Source organism: Enhydra lutris, unplaced genomic scaffold, assembly GCF_002288905.1.
Source record: "Enhydra lutris kenyoni isolate GAN:26980312 unplaced genomic scaffold, ASM228890v2 scaffoldscaffold57, whole genome shotgun sequence".
Lineage (NCBI taxonomy): Eukaryota > Metazoa > Chordata > Mammalia > Carnivora > Mustelidae > Enhydra > Enhydra lutris.
The window spans coordinates 10823858-10840715 of NW_019154141.1; the positions used below are offsets into that span (position 1 = coordinate 10823858).

Here is a 16858-nt window from a genome sequence, read left to right on the forward strand (position 1 = left end):
AGTCATTAGGATTTGGGGTCTTCAGTCAAATTGTCTGAGTTTGGATTCTGGCTCTGCCAGTTACGAACTGGTGACTATGGGTAAGTTTCACCTACCATCTCTTTGCCTCTGTGCCCATATCTGTGAAATGGGGATGGTGATAATATCTTTCTCAGGGTGGTTGGGCAGATTGACTTACATAAATAAAGCATTTAGAACAGTGCCTTGTACATTAATAAGCACAATCAGTATTAGCTATTTTGATAATTATTATTATGATAATCTAAGAGACATGAAAATTACAAGATGCACAACAAAGTATTTATAAGTATTTACTTATACATATTTTTTTGTTGTCATTTATTTATTGTCATCACCCACTGCCAGAACTTCTAAAAACCCTATTACCAAGTTCAGTGCCACCCATGTATGCATCTGAGACTGGTAGAGGTAAGGAGATAAAGGAGCCCCACCAGATGGCAGACTAGGGTAATAAGGAACAGTAAGGCAGAATTTTAACTGAGCCTTATTAAAAAAAAAAAAAACAACAAAAAACCAGCTATCTGTAAAATCCAGGAGTTTTACAAAGTTAGAATTGCCAATTATCTCCAGTTTTCAGCTTTAGAGTAAGGGGCTGCACTACATGATTGCAGTAATATTGTTCCTTGTCCTAAAAATTCTTTGGTGCTAAGTTGAACACAGAACTTTCTATGTATAAACTGGGGTGTAGATAATCAGTATGAGAATTTGTTTATGGAATTCTCTTTTTTAAGTTTTTTTTAAAAATATTTATTTATTTGACAGAGATCACAGGTAGGCAGAGAGGCAGGCAGAGAGAGAAGGGGAAGCAGGCTCCCTGCTGAGCAGAGAGCCCAATGAGGGGCTTGATCCTGGGACCCTGGGATCGTGACCTGAGCTGAAGGCAGAGGCTTTAACCCACTGAGCCACCCAGGCTCCCCTGTTTATGGAATTCTCTTATATTTGTCAAATGTTCACCATACTCTTGATGAAGTTACTTGAAATATAGCAGATATAAGGAACTTGTAGTGGCAAAATGACATGTATGGAAACATTAACCATTAATATTTTAAAAGTCATAGCATTTTAAAAGGTGATTTTCTTAAAAGATTTTATTTATTTATTTGAGAGAGTGAGCAAGCTAGTGAGAGAGAGAACATGAGCGGGGGGAGCAGAGGCAGAGGAAGAAGCAGACACCCCCCTACACCTCCCTGCTGAGCAAGGAGCCCATCTCGGGGCTTGATCCCATGACCCCAGGATCATGACCTGAGCCGAAGCAGATGCTTAACTGACTGAGTCACCCAGGCTTCCCTCTAAAAGATGATTTCAAAACAGATAGTGCTGTTGCAAAATAGAGTTTGAAGCTTTTATCACACACACAGTCCTTGGCAATTTCTTGTTGTAGGAGGTTATTATGAGATGCGTATATTTTATCTGTTTATGGGTAACTTCTGAGCAGGATGAATGAGCACAAAATGCCTTAAAATATTAAATATTTGACATCTGTATGAAAGCTGATGTATTTTGCGACAATTTTTTATTCTGTTTGAACTATTGTGAGAGCCTACAGAGATTTAATGAATAGTCCTAAAACTTAACTTTTTTTGGACTGTTATATCCTGGTTCTTCTATCTCTGGTTCTCCTCCATTTGTTCTATTTAAGGTGTGAAATAATTCCCAGGAGAGGAAATTCATCTAATTTTTACTTAATATCTAAGACTCTAAATCATTGTCTTCACTTTTATATAAACTGGAAATATAATGGTGTTGATACTTTGATTGGTCTGTACTCTCTTGAACTTGATCCTGATTCTCCTTGTTGTGTGCTTGGCCCAAGGTTATGCCTGTAAAACATTTTGAATTGCTGACAGTTTTTGAGAAATGAAATTTGTGGTTCTGTTCCTTCAGGACTTTCAAACATCCTGCCATGTTTCCACCGGTACTCATCAAGCATCAGTTGTTGGAAATGAGCACATGCAGTGGAATTGATGGTTTGTATTTCCTACGACACGGAGCACCAACTATGTTTCTGTCTTTTAGGCATGTGATTGTGAGGACCTCTCCCAACCACAGGTACACATTTACATTGAGGACCCATCCGTCAGTGGTTCCAGGGAGCATTGCATTCAGCTTACCTCAGGTAACTCAGAGGCTAATTTATTCTCTTCTATTCTTGAAAGTCCTAGAAAAATCAGTTCATTTAAAGCAAGTCTCATCCTGGAACTCTATTGATTCATATGGAAGAAAAACATCTAGGTATTTATATAAGGAATTTAAAAATACTTCCTTTTTTTTTTTTAAAGGGAGGTGGGGCAGAGGGCGAGGGGGAGAGAGAATCTGAAGTAGGCTCTGCACCCAGTGTGGAGCCTAACATAGGGGTTTAATCTCACAACCCTCAGACCCTGACCTGAGCCAAGATGGAGAGATGGATGCTTAACCGACTGAACCACCAGGTGCCCCTAAAGATACATTCTTTTTTTTTTTTTTTTTAGATTTTATTCATTTTTTTGAGAGAGAGACAGAGACAGAAAGAGAGCGTGCACCCACTTGCACACACAAGCAGGGGGAAGGGGCAGAGGAAGAGGGAGAAGCAGGTTCCCAACGTGGGGCTTGATCCCAGGAGACCTGAGCTGAAGCAGATGCTTAACCGACTAAGCCACCCAGGCACCCCTAAAGATACATTCTTTTTTTTTTTTTTTTAAATATACATTCTTAATTGTGAGTTTTGCTATGTTTGCCTTTTATTGCCTTGAGTTTTTTTCCTAATTTTTAAAAAATTCTGCAGTAATAGCAGTTAGCTATCAGATAGTCTCAAGTTATTTTAATGTTAGCTCATAGAGTAACAAAAAATATATAAAAATAATATTTATAGGGGCTCCTGGGTGTCTCAGTCAATTGAACATCTGCCTTCAGCTCAGGTCATGATCCCAGGGCCCTGGGATGGAGCCCTGCATCAGGGCTTCTCCCTCCCCCTCTACCTGCTGCTTTCCCTGCTTGTGCTTTCTCTCTCTGTCAAATAAAAAAATAAAATCTTGGGAAAAAAATTATAAAACTGACATCTAATAATAGTGCTTTTTAAAATGCAATGATGTGGGGCGCCTGGGTGGCTCGGTGGGTTAAAGCCTCTGCCTTCGGCTCGGGTGATGATCCCAGGGTCCTGGGATCGAGCCCCGCGTCGGGCTCTCTGCTCTGCGGGGAGCCTGCTTCCTCCCCTCTCTCTCTGCCTGCCTCTCTGCCTGCTTGTGATCTCTCTCTCTCTGTCAAATTAAAAAAAAAAAATTAAAAAAAAATTTAAAATAAAATGCAATGATGTCACGCTAATGAGTATGATATGAGTAGCTGCTATCTCAGAGTACAATGTAACTTGCTGGTCTTCCTAAAGAGTGGAAGGATTATGCTTACATTTATAATTGTTGGAGGATTCTGTGGTGGGAAAACTACCTTGCACTGTTGCAGCACCAATACATAACTGAGGAGCATTGCAAGTACTAGTCTGTATTCTTTTCTCCCTTATCATCTTGCTTGTGCTGCTAATCCCACAGTCCTCAGCAATATAATGCAACCCCTACTTTCTAGAATGGAATTGATACTTTCTAGTATGCTAATAAACATTGATTTACTCCCCTGGAGGTTGAAGGAAAGACATCAAACACTCTTTAGGGATCTATTAAAGATCTCTTGAAGCCCTCAAAAATTATGGGACATCTTTACTGGCAATTCCCTTTTCTCTGTTTGGATGCCTCTGATTATCAGGACTATTTTTCACATTTGTTTCTACACATTAGGTGTTTGGAATATTTTAGAGTTTGTCAACTTTTGCAGAGCTGAAATTCTGGTGGTCAGAAAAGGGGTTTCTAATTATTTCTTCTTGTCTCTGCTTTAAAAAAAAAACCCTAATATATACAATAGGCCAAGTACTATTCTAGATACTCTTGCATATATTAGCTCATTTAATTCTCAAAACAACCCCATATGATAGATACTATTACTTTCATCCTTTGAGTCTGTCTTTGGGATTGAAGTACAGAACCTAATTGTGGCTGCTTTTTGATCCAAAGTCTGGACTTGCTCAGCATGCTGCTAAATTTCTCACTGGCCAGAAGTGAGATGGGATATTACAGAAGAGGGCACGAAGGGCAGAGAGGAGGGAGAAGCAACCTATGATGAGAGAGCTAGAGGGGAAAGCAGGTGTTGCACACACTCACCATGCAGCCTTTTCACCATCCACCCCCAAATCCGCTCTGCTTGATGAGTAGACAGAAATGTGGCTTTTCAGCCAAAAATTATTTTTCTCACTGTTCTTTGAAGTGTTATCAGTAGTGACTAATTTTGAATCCATACCAAGCCAGTCCTAAATTCCTGCCTAAACACAATCTGGCCTGCCTCCGCATATTCTTGCCATTGTAACCATTCTGGACCTGGGAGAAGCTGAAGACAAGTTGCAAATGCCTGAAAATCCTTTGGCTAGTACAGAGAGTAATCAGAACCATCTTGATTGAAATCCCTATTTGGGTTTCAGGCTAGATTAGCTGACCAGCTTCAGTTTAGTTTTCATGAATTGAAAGTCTTTTTTCTTTTTTTTTTTTCCTCTAAGATTTTATTTATTTATTTGACAGACAGAGATCACAAGTAGGCAGAGAGGCAGACAGAGACAGAGAGAAGGAAGCAGGCTACCCATTGAGCAGACAGCCCGATGTGGGGCTCGATCCCAGGACCCTGGGATCGTGACCTGAGCTGAAGGCAGAGGCTTTAACCCACTGAGCCACTCAGGTGCCCCGAATGTCTTTTCTTTTTGAGATACTATAACAAACAGTGTAAGTAACCATGGTACATTTAGAACACCGAAATGTTATCTGATACTACGAAGGCCTTCGGCACAGTATAGTGGACAAAGGAATATCCTCAGTGATACCAGTTTTATTGTACAAAGGCAAGCTTTGTATGTTTTCTGATAGATGTTCAGATGTAAACTACAGCATATAAATATGTTTCCTAGGGGTGCCTGGGTGGCTTATTTGTTAAGCGTCTGCCTTCGGCTCAGGTTATGATCCCAGGTTCCTGGGATCGAGCCCCACATTGGGCTTCCTGGTCAGCGGGAGCCTGCTTCTCCCTCTCCCTGCCACTCCCCCTGCTTGTGCTTTCTCTCTTTTTCTGTCAAATAAATAAATAAAACCTTTAAATAAATAAATAATATGTTTCGTAGGGCTACTGTACAAAGTATCACAGAGTGGGGTGGCTGCTTAAATTTATTCTCTTGCAGTTTGGAAGTCTAGAAGTCTGAAATTAAGGTGCCAGCAGGACCATGCTCTGTCCGAAGGCCTTAGAGAAAAATCTGTTCCGTGCTTAGCTTCTGGTGTTGCCAACAATCTTTGATGTTCCTTGACTGGTAGATGTGTCACTTTAGTCTCTGCCAACATCTTCACATGACTTTTCTCCCCATATGTCTGTCTTTCTCTTTTCCTCTTGCAAGGACACTGGGTCATATTGGCTTACACCCACCCTAATTTGATAATGACCTTATCTTACCTTGATTGCGTCTGCAAAGACCTTATTTCCAGATATGGTTGTATTTGTATGTGCCAGCAGCTAAGACTGCAGCACGTGTTTTGTGGAACACAGTTCAACACACAATACTAAACCACATTTTGCTCTTTGAATGTGTTCCTGTTACTGAGGTTCATAGAGATCCTTCTTTTTCTCATTTCTCTAATTTTGATTAATTTGATATTTAAGTGTCTTTCTTTTATTTTACAGCGAAAATGGGCTGGACTTTCTATTGGGCAAGAAATAGAAGGTAGGTATAGTTTTTAGCTACCTAATGTAGATTTTCTTTATGAGTTTCTCATGATTGTGGATATCTCTAAAATTTTCTATTACTGGTTGTCAGGCCATTAAACATTGATCCTATTTAAGTTACTGGTTAGATATATGAGAATGGAAAAGTAAATAGTTATGGTACTTACCTCTCGACTTGCTATTCTGCCCGAGAATTGCCATCTAATGGGGGGAAAGAATAGCCATTTATTCATAGCTCACAGAATGTGTACAGGGTAAATAAGTGTGTAAGTATTAGCATTGGGAACTCTGTGTGAAAGTGCTAAGGTAGAACAGGAGTGGCTAAATTGATTGGAGACTGGAAAATCAACCAGAGAAATCTTCTTAGGCACTGGAGTTGTGAGCATAACTATGAAGTCGGGGGGGGGGGGGGAAGCATTACATAGGAGAGATAAGGAAGAAAGGCTCTTAAGATGAGAAATAAGATCAATCAAAGGCATTCATATGGGAGCAAGCAAATCACAGGCAGTGCTTAGGAAGTATGTTTGCCTGATTGAAAGGATTTACCTGAATGAGTTCTATTAAGTGATAGAGGCATGCAGTTAGTGGAGGGCCTAAAAGTACAACTGGAAACTTTGGATTTTATTCAAAGACAGTTGAGAGCTCTTGAGGATTTCTGAATGAGCCTGTCAAAATCCTAATTTTGAAAAAGATTCTGATGTCACTGTGGAAGATAGTGAGGGAAAGGGGAGAATTCAGGAGTCAAGGAAAATAGCTTGGAGATAATTTGGCTTGCCTAGAATTAAGTTGAATAGGACTTTGTGAAATTATGGCTATGGGATATATTTTTTTAAAGTCTAAGTTACATTGGGGGTGCCTTGGTGGCCCAGTTGGTTAAGCGTCCAGCTCTTGGTTTCAGTTCAGGTCGTGATCTCTGGGTCATGGGATTGAGCCCCGCCTTGGCTCTGCTGTCAGCATGGAGTTTGCTTGAGATTCTCCCTCTCCCTCTGCCCCTCCTGCTCAGGCTCTCTCTCTCTCAAATAAATAGATCTTTTTTTTTTAAGATTTTATTTATTTATTTGACAGAGAGAGATCACAAGTAGGCAGAGAGATAGAGAGAGAGAGGGGAGGCAGGCTCCCTGCCGAGCAGAGAGCCAGATGCGGGCCTCGATCCCAGGACCCTGAGACCATGACCTGAGCCAAAGGCAGAGGCTTGACCCACTGAGCTACCCAGGCGCCCCTCAAATAAATAAACCTTTTAAAAAAGTCTAAGTTATGTTGAAGAGGAGTAATTGGTATTACTTGGTGATTCCATTTTACTATATACTGAGGTATGTTTTCTTCTGTGTTTGTTTGGAAAGATAAATCAGATTTAAGTTAAGAAAAGGGTAGCAGTATTTAAGCAAATGGTATACTTTTAAAAAATTTTTATTTTAAAGATTTATTTATTTATTTTAGAGAGAAAGCACATGTGTGCATGCAAGCAGGGAAGGGGCAGAGAGAGAGGGAGAGAGAAAATCCTCAAGCATTCTCCCCACCGAGTGGGGAGCCTGATGCGGGCTCAGTCTCATGATCCTGAGATCATGACCTGAGCCAAAACCAAGTGTCCAGCGCTTAACCAGCTGAGCCACCGGGCACCCCAAATGGTGCGCTTTTTTTAAATGAAGTATGTATCAAGTCATCATAGTTCACTGGGGAAGGGCATGGAAAGCAGCTTATGACATCAGGTATAAAAAAAGACTAAGCTGCTTGTGGATTCTAAGCCAAGAAGCTAATAAGCAAAAACTGACATTGTCTGTTAGGCACTGTGGCAAATTGAGAAAATGGGGTATGAATCTTCTTGTCAGATAGTTTCGTGTCAACTTCTTGGGTACAAGCAGGAGAAGGAAAGAAGCAGCAAGTATAATTAACTGAGGTTTTTTTCTGCTTGTTTTTCTTTTTTAAAAAATATTTTAAGGGTTTATTAGAGAGAGAGAGTGTGCATGAATGGGGGGAGGGGCAGAGGGAGAGAATCTTCAAGCAGACTCCCCTATGAGCTCAGAGCTGGACCTGGGGCTCAGTGCCATGACCCTGAGATCATGACCTGAGCTGAAATCAAGAGGCTGACGCTCAACCGACAGCCACCCACCCAGACGCCCCTTTCTGCTTGCGTTTAAAGCTTAAAAAATTTCATATTTGTGAAAAGTTTGCCAGAATAAGAGAATCCCTATATACTACTTTTACTCAGATTCACCAATTATCATATTTTTAAAAATTCATTTTCTCTCTCTACACATCCCTTCATACACACACATTTTTTTTAAAAAAGATTTTATTTATTTATTTGACAGACAGAGATCACAAGTAGACAGAGAGGCAGGCAGAGAGAGAGAGATGGAAGCAGGCTCCCTGCGGAGCAGAGAGCCCGAGGTGGGGCTCGATCCCAGGACCCTGGGATCATGACCTGAGCCGAAGGCAGAGGCTTTAACTCACTGAGCCACCCAGGTGCCCCTCATACACACATTTTGAACCATTTGAAATTACATTGCAGAAATCATTCCTCTTTACAGCTAATACTTTAGTGTGTATTTCCTGAGAACAAAGATGCAGTCTTACAGTAATTGAATTCAGGAAATGAAACATTAATATAATGAAACATTGAAGCTTTCTTCTGTAGTCCATAATTCAGTTTTGGTAATTGTCCCAGTTATTTCCTTTACAGACTTTCCCTCCCTTCAGTGTAGGATCCAGTTCAGGACCATGTATTGTCCTTAGCTGTCATTTCTCAGATCCTCAGCTTCTTTGTTTTCCTTTCATGATGATGATATTTTTGAAGAAAACACTTATAAGATGGGGAATTGTTTGGTCAAAGGGTACAAAGTTTCAGTTATAAGTTCTGGAGAGCAATGTACAGCATGGCGACTATTTAACAATATTACATTATATACCTAAACTTTGAGAAGAGGGTAGATCTCAGGCATTTTTATTTTTTTTATTTTTATTATTTTTTAAAGATTTTATTTATTTATTTGACAGAGAGAGAGATCACAAGCAGGCAGAGACAGGCAGAGAGAGAGGGGGAAGCAGGCTCCCTGCTGAGCAGAGAGCCCGATGCGGGGCTTGATCCCAGGACCCCGAGATCATGATCTGAGCCAAAGGCAGAGACTTAACCCACTGAGCCACCCAGGCACCCCTAGATCTCAGGCATTTTCATCTCACATGTGCATACACACACACCTACATGCAGAGAAAGAATGTGCGCTGAGAAGGAGGTATATTCTCTGTTATCAGGGTATATTGTTTGTTATATAATCGGAAGCTCTGCTTTACTGATTGTACCGTTCAGATCTTCTATATTCTTATTATTGGTGGTCACTTACCCCATTTTGCACTGAGAGTGGTGTGTTAAAATCTTATTGTTTTTCTATTTTTCCTTGCATCTCCTGTAGTTTCTATTTTACATAGTAGTTTCTGTGTTATTTAGTATGTAGATATTCATAACTTTTTTTTTTAAAGATTTTTATTTATTTATTTGACAGAGAGACACCGTGAGAGAGGGAACACAAGCAGGGGGAGTGGGAGAGAGAAAAGTAAGCTTCCCGCTGAGCAGGGAGCCCGATGGGAGGTTTGACCCCAAGACCCTGGGATCATGACCTGAGCCAAAGGCAGCTGCTTAAAAACTGAGCCACCCAGGCACCCCCATAACTGTTATATATATTTCTTAAGATTTTATTTATTTATTTGACAGAAAGGGAGGTCACAAGTAGGCAGAGAGGCAGGCAGAGAGAGAGGGGGAAGCAGGCTCCCCGATGAGCAGAAAGCCTGACGTGGGGCTCGATCCCAGGACCCTGAGATCATGACCTGAGCCGAAGGCAGAGGCTTAACCCACTGAGCCACCCAGGTGCCCCCTGTTATATTTTTAATGTGGATTGTGGCTACTAGAATCATGAAGTGTCCTTCTTTGTATTATTTAATGTGTTGTAAATTATACTTTGATGTCAGGATCACAAACTTTGCTTTCTTACTGTTTTTAATTTGCTCAGTATATCTTTGCCCATCTCTTTACATTTAGGCTTTCTTAATCTCTGTGTTTTAATGTGTCTATGGTATACAGTGTAGAGATGGGATTTGCTTTATGAGCTAATCTGAAATGTAGTAGGTTTATTAAGCCCGTTCGCAGATATCAGCTCTTTTATTTTGCATTTAGTTGTGTTTCTCTATTCGGTATGTCATCTTGGCTATTTTAAAATTTTTATTTTGCTATTTAGGAGTGTTTATTTTATTTTATTTTTAAATATTTTATTTATTTATTTGACAGACAAAGATCACAAGTAGGCTGAGAGGCAGGCAGAGAGAGGGAGGAGGAAGCTGGCTCCCTGCTGAGCAGGGAAGCCCGATTCGGGGCTCGATCCCAGGACCCTGAGATCATGACCCGAGCGGAAGGCAGAGGCTTTAACCCACTGAGCCACTCAGGCGCCCCAGGAATGTTTATATTTTTGTTTTAGTGATTACTTTTGCATTTATACATCTCATAGTCCCTTAGTTCCCTCTTTTTTTTTTCTTGACTTTTTCAAAAACTGTTCTCTCAATTCTAAGTGACATCCTTTGACTCTCATCTGTTGCTTATATGACAGTTCATGATTATTTTCTACCTCTCCCTTTTTCCTCTATGTTTTTCTTTGTTCTTTTTTTAAAAGATTTTAAAATTTATTTATTTATTTATTTGACAGACAGAGATCACAAGCAGGCAGAGAGGCAGGCAGAGAGAGAAGGAGGGGAAGCAGGCTCTCTGCTAAGCAGAGAGCCCGATGTGGGGCGCGATCGCAGGACCTTGGGATCATGACCTGAGCCGAAGGCAGAAGCTTTAACCCACTGAGCCACCCAGGCACCCCTAGGGATTTTTTTAAAAAAGATTTTATTTATTTATTAAGGAGAGAGAGAGCAAGCGCACCAGGGGGAGGGGCAGAGAGAGAGAGAGATAATCTCAAGCAGACTTTGCACTAAGTGTAGAGCCTGACCCGCTTTCAATCTCATGACCCTGAGATCATGACCTGAGCCAAAATCAAGAATGAGATTCTTTTTTTTTTTTTTTTTTTAAGATTTTACTTATTTACCTGACACACAGAGAGAGATGGTGAGAGAGGAAACACAAGCAGGGGGAGTTGGAGAGAGAGAAGCAGTCTTCCCACTGAGCAGGGAGCCTAATGCAGGGATCCATCCCAGGACCCTGGGATCATGACCTGAGCTGAAGGCAGTTGCTTAACGACTGAGCCATCCAGGTGCTTCAAGAGTCGGATTCTTAACCAACTGAGCCAACCAGGCGCCCGCCTTTGTTCTTTAAAAAAATATTTTTAATCTTATTTTTGTTATCTGGTTGTTTTCCTCTTCTTTCACTGCCTTTTACTAAATATTAATTTGAATTTACTCTCCCCATGGGTACTTTGTAATTTATTATTCACTCTGAAATAGTTTTATCTTTTTCTTCAGTTTCCTTCTGGTGTTTCATAAACTCTAATTGCATTCTTTTGTCTACTTGTGTTTTTACATTTTAATCTTCTGATTGTAGATGTTTTGTTATATGTCTACATAGTTGTTTGAGGGTATTTAGTTCAGTTTAAAGTGTTTTATATATATATTTATATATATGTGTATATATATATATAAAGTCAGTATATATATATTTTCTAGTTCATGGTTAATTTTTGAGGGGGAAACTTTATTAGCTGAAATGCTGCAGTATTTTGTTATATGCTATGTTTTCTTTTTATAATAAATTTGTGGAGTTGTTTTTTTCAATTTTTGTGGGAACTTTTTTTTAGTTAGAGGGAATTAAATATTGGGGTTATCTTTAGGTGGCTTTTTGTTTCCTTTGTGGAAATAAAATGAGGGCTAAAATTTTTTGATTGAGGGTGGAAATAAAGGAAATTTCTTTAGTTATGGGAAGTCGGTGGAGAGATTTGTATAATTAGTGCTTTCCAGACTTGCCTGGGAGAAACACCTGGAGAGTTTGCTTAAAAAAAAAAAAAGAAAGAAAAGAAAGATTCCCAGGCCCTCTCCTTGAGAAGTCTGATTCATGAATCTGTGTTTTTAACACTCACTGTTAAGTGATTCCTTAGCCATATTTTGAGAAACAATGACATAACTGATTCTGTTAACACTAATTCCCTCACCTGAAGCCTGGTGAGAAGCTGAGACAGCAAAGGAGTTCAGCACTAGAGTGAAGTAGGTCAGTGCATGAAACCAGGGTTTTTTGTTTATAGACATTGGCAGAAATAAAAATGTATGCTTATTAAATCTAGTGAGAAAAAAATCTAGTGAGAAAAAATCTAGTGTATGTAGCATAGGTTTCTTACTTCAAACTAATTTTTCTAAATATAGTTAAGAGAGTGCCTAAATTTAACCTTTAATGTAGATAAATTCTGTTATGAAAAGATATGAAAATTCAAGATTATAAATCCTGATGAGCTGAGAAATGTATTTTGTGACTTAAATTGTGTTTAAAACATTCTTCTGCTACCAGAAATGGTTGTCTTGATTGTAAAGTCAGTTCTTTAAAAGGCAAATCAAACAGGGGCTCCTGCTGGCTCAGTTATTAGAGCATGTGACTCTTAATCATGGGGTTGTGGGTTTGAGCCCCATGTTGGGTGTAGAGATTACTTTAAAAAAATAAAATGTTTTTTTTTAAGTGAATCAGACAGAAAAGGAGTAAAATTATAAAACTAAGTGATTAGGTGGGACTAAGGTAGAGGTAGCTTGAGGCAAGGAAGAGTCTGGAGGCCTGAGTGATGTGGATGCTATGGCCATAAAGGAAGAAAGCTGTTTTAGTGTAAGTAGCAATGTGGGCACTGATAGGATAGGACATGTGGTATGAAGGGGAATGCTAATTCAAAGATTCTGAAACAGGAGTTTTGTCTGTAAGGTGAGAATTTTCTTAGTCAAGTCAGTAATTTTAGTGTGAAGGACTCTTCTAGAAGAATCATTTTCATATTTAAGTATTACAGACTGGGGGCGCCTGGGTCACTCAGTGGGTTAAGCCTCTGCCTTCGGCTCAGGTCATGATCTCAGGGTCCTAGGATCGAGCTCTGCATTGGGCTCTTTGCTCAGCAGGGCGCCTGGTTCCCCTTGCCTCTCTGCCTGCTTGTGATCTTTGTCTGTCAAAAAAAAAAAAAAGTATTACAGACTGATGTCCAATTAACACGTTTTTGACCATTATAGTATATGCCTTTCATTGTAATGTCTGTTTATTCAAAGGACTGCCTATCATTCTTTGCTTATAAAAATAATTTTTATTAGTCTTTGGCATTAGATTTCTATTAATCATAAACTAAGAAAACATTCTCAACCTTATAGCCCTTCTTTGCTCCTGTATGAAACCTTCAGGGCATTTGTCACTTTGGGGCTGACAGTGGTGCTGACCATGGTGCTGCCTGTGTTACTGTCCGTGGCACTGTCCATGGTACTGCCCGCAGAATTTGAAATTGTAACAGCTTGGTCTTTTCTATTTAGGAACACTGACCTTAAATTAAAGCACATTTGAAAACTGTAGTCGGAGGGGTGGGCCTGGGTGGCTCAGTGGGTTAAGCCTCTGGCTTTGGCTCAGGTCATGATATCAGGGTCCTGGGATCAAGCCCCGCATCTGGCTCTCTGCTCAGTAGGGAGCCCTCTTCCCCCTCTCTACCTCCTGCTCTGCCTACTTGTGATTTCTGTCTCTGTGTCAAATAAATAAATAAAATCTTTAAAAAAAAAAGAAAACTGTAGTCAGTAATAATGATATTTTAATACACTTATTCAAGTTTCTTCATACACAGATGACATACACGTATATACACACATAGGTGTATGTGTATATGTAAATACACACATATATAAATACATATCATGACATTATAGAATTGTTTTTCAGTCTTTAATGCACAGAATGGTATTATGCTGTATGAATCTGCAGTATGGTTTTTTACTCAATATTATATTTTAATAGTCTATCCATCTTTTATACATTTAAATTATACATATTTTAACATTTAAATTATACATATACATACAATATAATTTATAATTATACAATTAAATATATATGAAGTTTTAATTTTAATTGCTGTACAGTATTCCACATTCTGAATATGCCACATTTTATTCATCATTCCCCTAGTGATCAGTGTTTTTTCAGTGTTTAACTGTTACAAATAATGCTGCAAGAAACCTCTCTATAGACCTCTTTTTAGATAAATGTTCAGGAATCTTTTTGGTACAGACACCTGGAAATGGAATTGCTGCACCAAGTTGCTCATTTTTACATAAATATTTCATTCTGTACTCATCTTCACTATATGAGGAAACAGGCTCTCTTGCTTATGAAAATTACTTAACGTGTAACCTTTACTTTCTAGAAAATGTTAAGAAAGAACAAAGCACCCAGAAGTGGAGGCAGGAAAGTCTGTTGAAACTTTCAGCTGAGATTTGAACTTACTCTTTGATCTTCAGTGAATTTTCTATTCTGTACCCTGTCTTTCTTAGTTAATTTGGTTTTGAAAATGTTTATCTTTATGTGTATCCCCCTTTATAATGACAAACCAAAATATTAAAATATGATTATATAAGAAATTTCATTCAGAGAATTTGTAGAAAATTTCTACATATAACTCAACTGACTAGATTATAAGCAATAAGTTTAGAACAGAATTTAGGGTATGGAAGAAACATAAAGGTTTATATAGTTCCATCTTCTTGTTTTACAGATGTGACAAATCAAGACACAGAAGCTAGATGATTTACTTAGAATCTTTTTTTTTGAGATTTTATTTATTTATTTGAAGGAGACAAAGATAGTGGCAGAGAGCATGAATGAACACAAACCAGGAGGAGAGGGAGAAGCTAGGGGCACCCCCCATCACCACCACTGTGCACTGAGCCAGGAGCCTAGCACAGTGCTCGATCCCAGGACCCTGGGATCATGACCTGAGCTGAAGGCAGATGTTTAACTGACTGAGCCACCTAGGTGCCGCCTAACAGAATCTTTTGAAACAAAGACTCCAACTCCAAAGTTCCTTTGTCTTGTCTACTTTATTAATAGCTTGGAGATTAGGTTTTTTGCTGTATGTGCTGTTCATACAAAGATGAGTTAAAAACATGGTTCTTGCCTTCTTTTGCATGTTGTGCATGGAGTACTTACTGTAGTTTGTTGGCTATAGTAGGTGCTCAGTAAATATTCTTGTAGTATTAGAAAAGAAATATCTAAAAAAAATATAAGTTGCTCTGGAGCAAATCTGCCTAGTAAATATTGTTTCTCAAGCCTTTTTTTGGTCGGGGGGTGGTTCTACACACTAACTTGCTAGGGCAAAAGAGTCCACACACTTCTCACAGTAGCTCTTGCTTGTGTCAAAACAAAAATCTTGTTTGAAAGCAGCATGCTATGTCAACTCCGCTGGCACTTCCCATGCTGTCATTTTGTCCTCTGTTAAATGAGAAAGAGGAAGATGCAGAGACCATGTGGGAAGGGCTGTGATTTCCTGTGAGAGTCGGATGAGGGGTAAAGGTAGAGGGAGAGTGCTGTTCAATATGTCCTAATTCAGAGGGGAGCAAGACGTCCAGTGGTTCTATGATTTTCTTCAATCTCTGCCTGTGTCTCCCTCTAGTGACGGCCATGGAAAACCCCCTTTTGGTCGAATTCTGTTAGGCTTCATTTATGTGAGACTTGTAATTACTCACAGAACAGCAAGTATTTGGTGTCCTTGAGATTCTAAAAATGCTTCTTCTTTTTTCCCCTAGTATCCTTATATACATTTGACAAGGCGAAACAATGCATTGGCACAATGACCATCGAGATTGATTTCCTGCAGAAAAAGAGCATTGACTCCAACCCTTATGATACTGACAAGATGGCAGCAGAATTCATTCAGCAGTTCAACAACCAGGCGTTCTCAGTGGGACAGCAGGTGGTTTTGAATATTCTTTCATTCCTCCCACTTAACAGGCATTCCAACCCCTGTAGTTGTCCAAAATAATAATTCTAGTTTTTAGAAATTGCGAGGAGCTTCACATATGGACAGATATATCCAGTTGAGTGACAAAAAGTGATGGAGATTTGTTTACTGAACCTCTGAGTCCAGTCAGAAAAATTCGATAGTAGCTTTTAGGGTTACAGTGTCATATTTAATTATAGCAACTCTTTCCTCTGTGGATTTGGAAACACCACAAACTTATATATCTCAGATTTCTTACTTTTCTTTTTGTGGGACATTTGTTTTGTCTCAGATGGCTTTCTCTTTTACTGATATATTTCTTTAGAAGAGTCATTCTTAATTCTTTGATTGTGAACTAACTTGAGAATCTTAAGACAATTAGTGTATATATTTTCAGGTTTTTCATGGAACATCTGAAGCCCAGATTTTTTATCCTTAAAAGTGATATGCTGATCTTGCCTTTTTTTTGGACTTCGGTTAATATATTGTTAACATCCTAGGAAGAAATTCTGTTCTTTTATAATTTTACTTGAAAATCTGTGTGAGTTCATAAATTGCTGCTTTTTTGAATGTGTAAACAATCACTGCTCTTTTGACCTCATCATTACTTTTTCTCCAGCTTTGTGACTTTTCTTTTTTTTTTTTTTTTTTTTTTTTTTTTTTTTTTTTTTTTTTTTTTTTAATTTTTTTTTTTTTTAAAGATTTTATTTATTTATTTGACAGAGAGAGATCACAAGTAGACAGAGAGGCAGGCATAGAGAGAGAGAGAGAGAGAGAGAGAGGAGGAAGCAGGCTTCCTACCGAGCAGAGAGCCCGATGCGGGACTCGATCCCAGGACCCTGAGATCACGACCCGAGCCGAAGGCAGCGGCCCAACCCACTGAGCCACCCAGGCGCCCCTTTGTGACTTTTCTTAATTGTTTCTAACTCCTTCCTCCTTTCATTCGTAGTTCCATAGCAGTAGTTCTCAAAGTGTGGTCCAGAGACCTCTGGGGGATCCCTGAAACTCTTTCAGGGGGTTTGCAAAGTCAAAATTATTTTCATAATAATGTCAAGATGTTTTGTCTCTTTTTCCTCTTATTTCTTCATGAATGTACGATGGAGATTTGCAAACTATGTGACGTGTGCTAGGTCATGGGCACACTGACT

The 16858-nt window shown here is 39.2% G+C and overlaps 1 protein-coding gene across 1 annotated transcript in view; it reads left to right on the forward strand.

Annotated features, from left to right (window-relative positions):
* Window positions 1-16858, forward strand: part of LOC111158089 (N-ethylmaleimide sensitive factor, vesicle fusing ATPase) — a 151889-nt gene that overhangs the window by 27449 nt on the left and 107582 nt on the right. The window contains exons 3-5 of the mRNA XM_022519923.1: window positions 2038-2137; window positions 5752-5791; window positions 15517-15683. Of these exons, the coding sequence (XP_022375631.1) occupies window positions 2038-2137; window positions 5752-5791; window positions 15517-15683 (307 nt within the window). The remainder of the gene's footprint in view (window positions 1-2037; window positions 2138-5751; window positions 5792-15516; window positions 15684-16858) is intronic.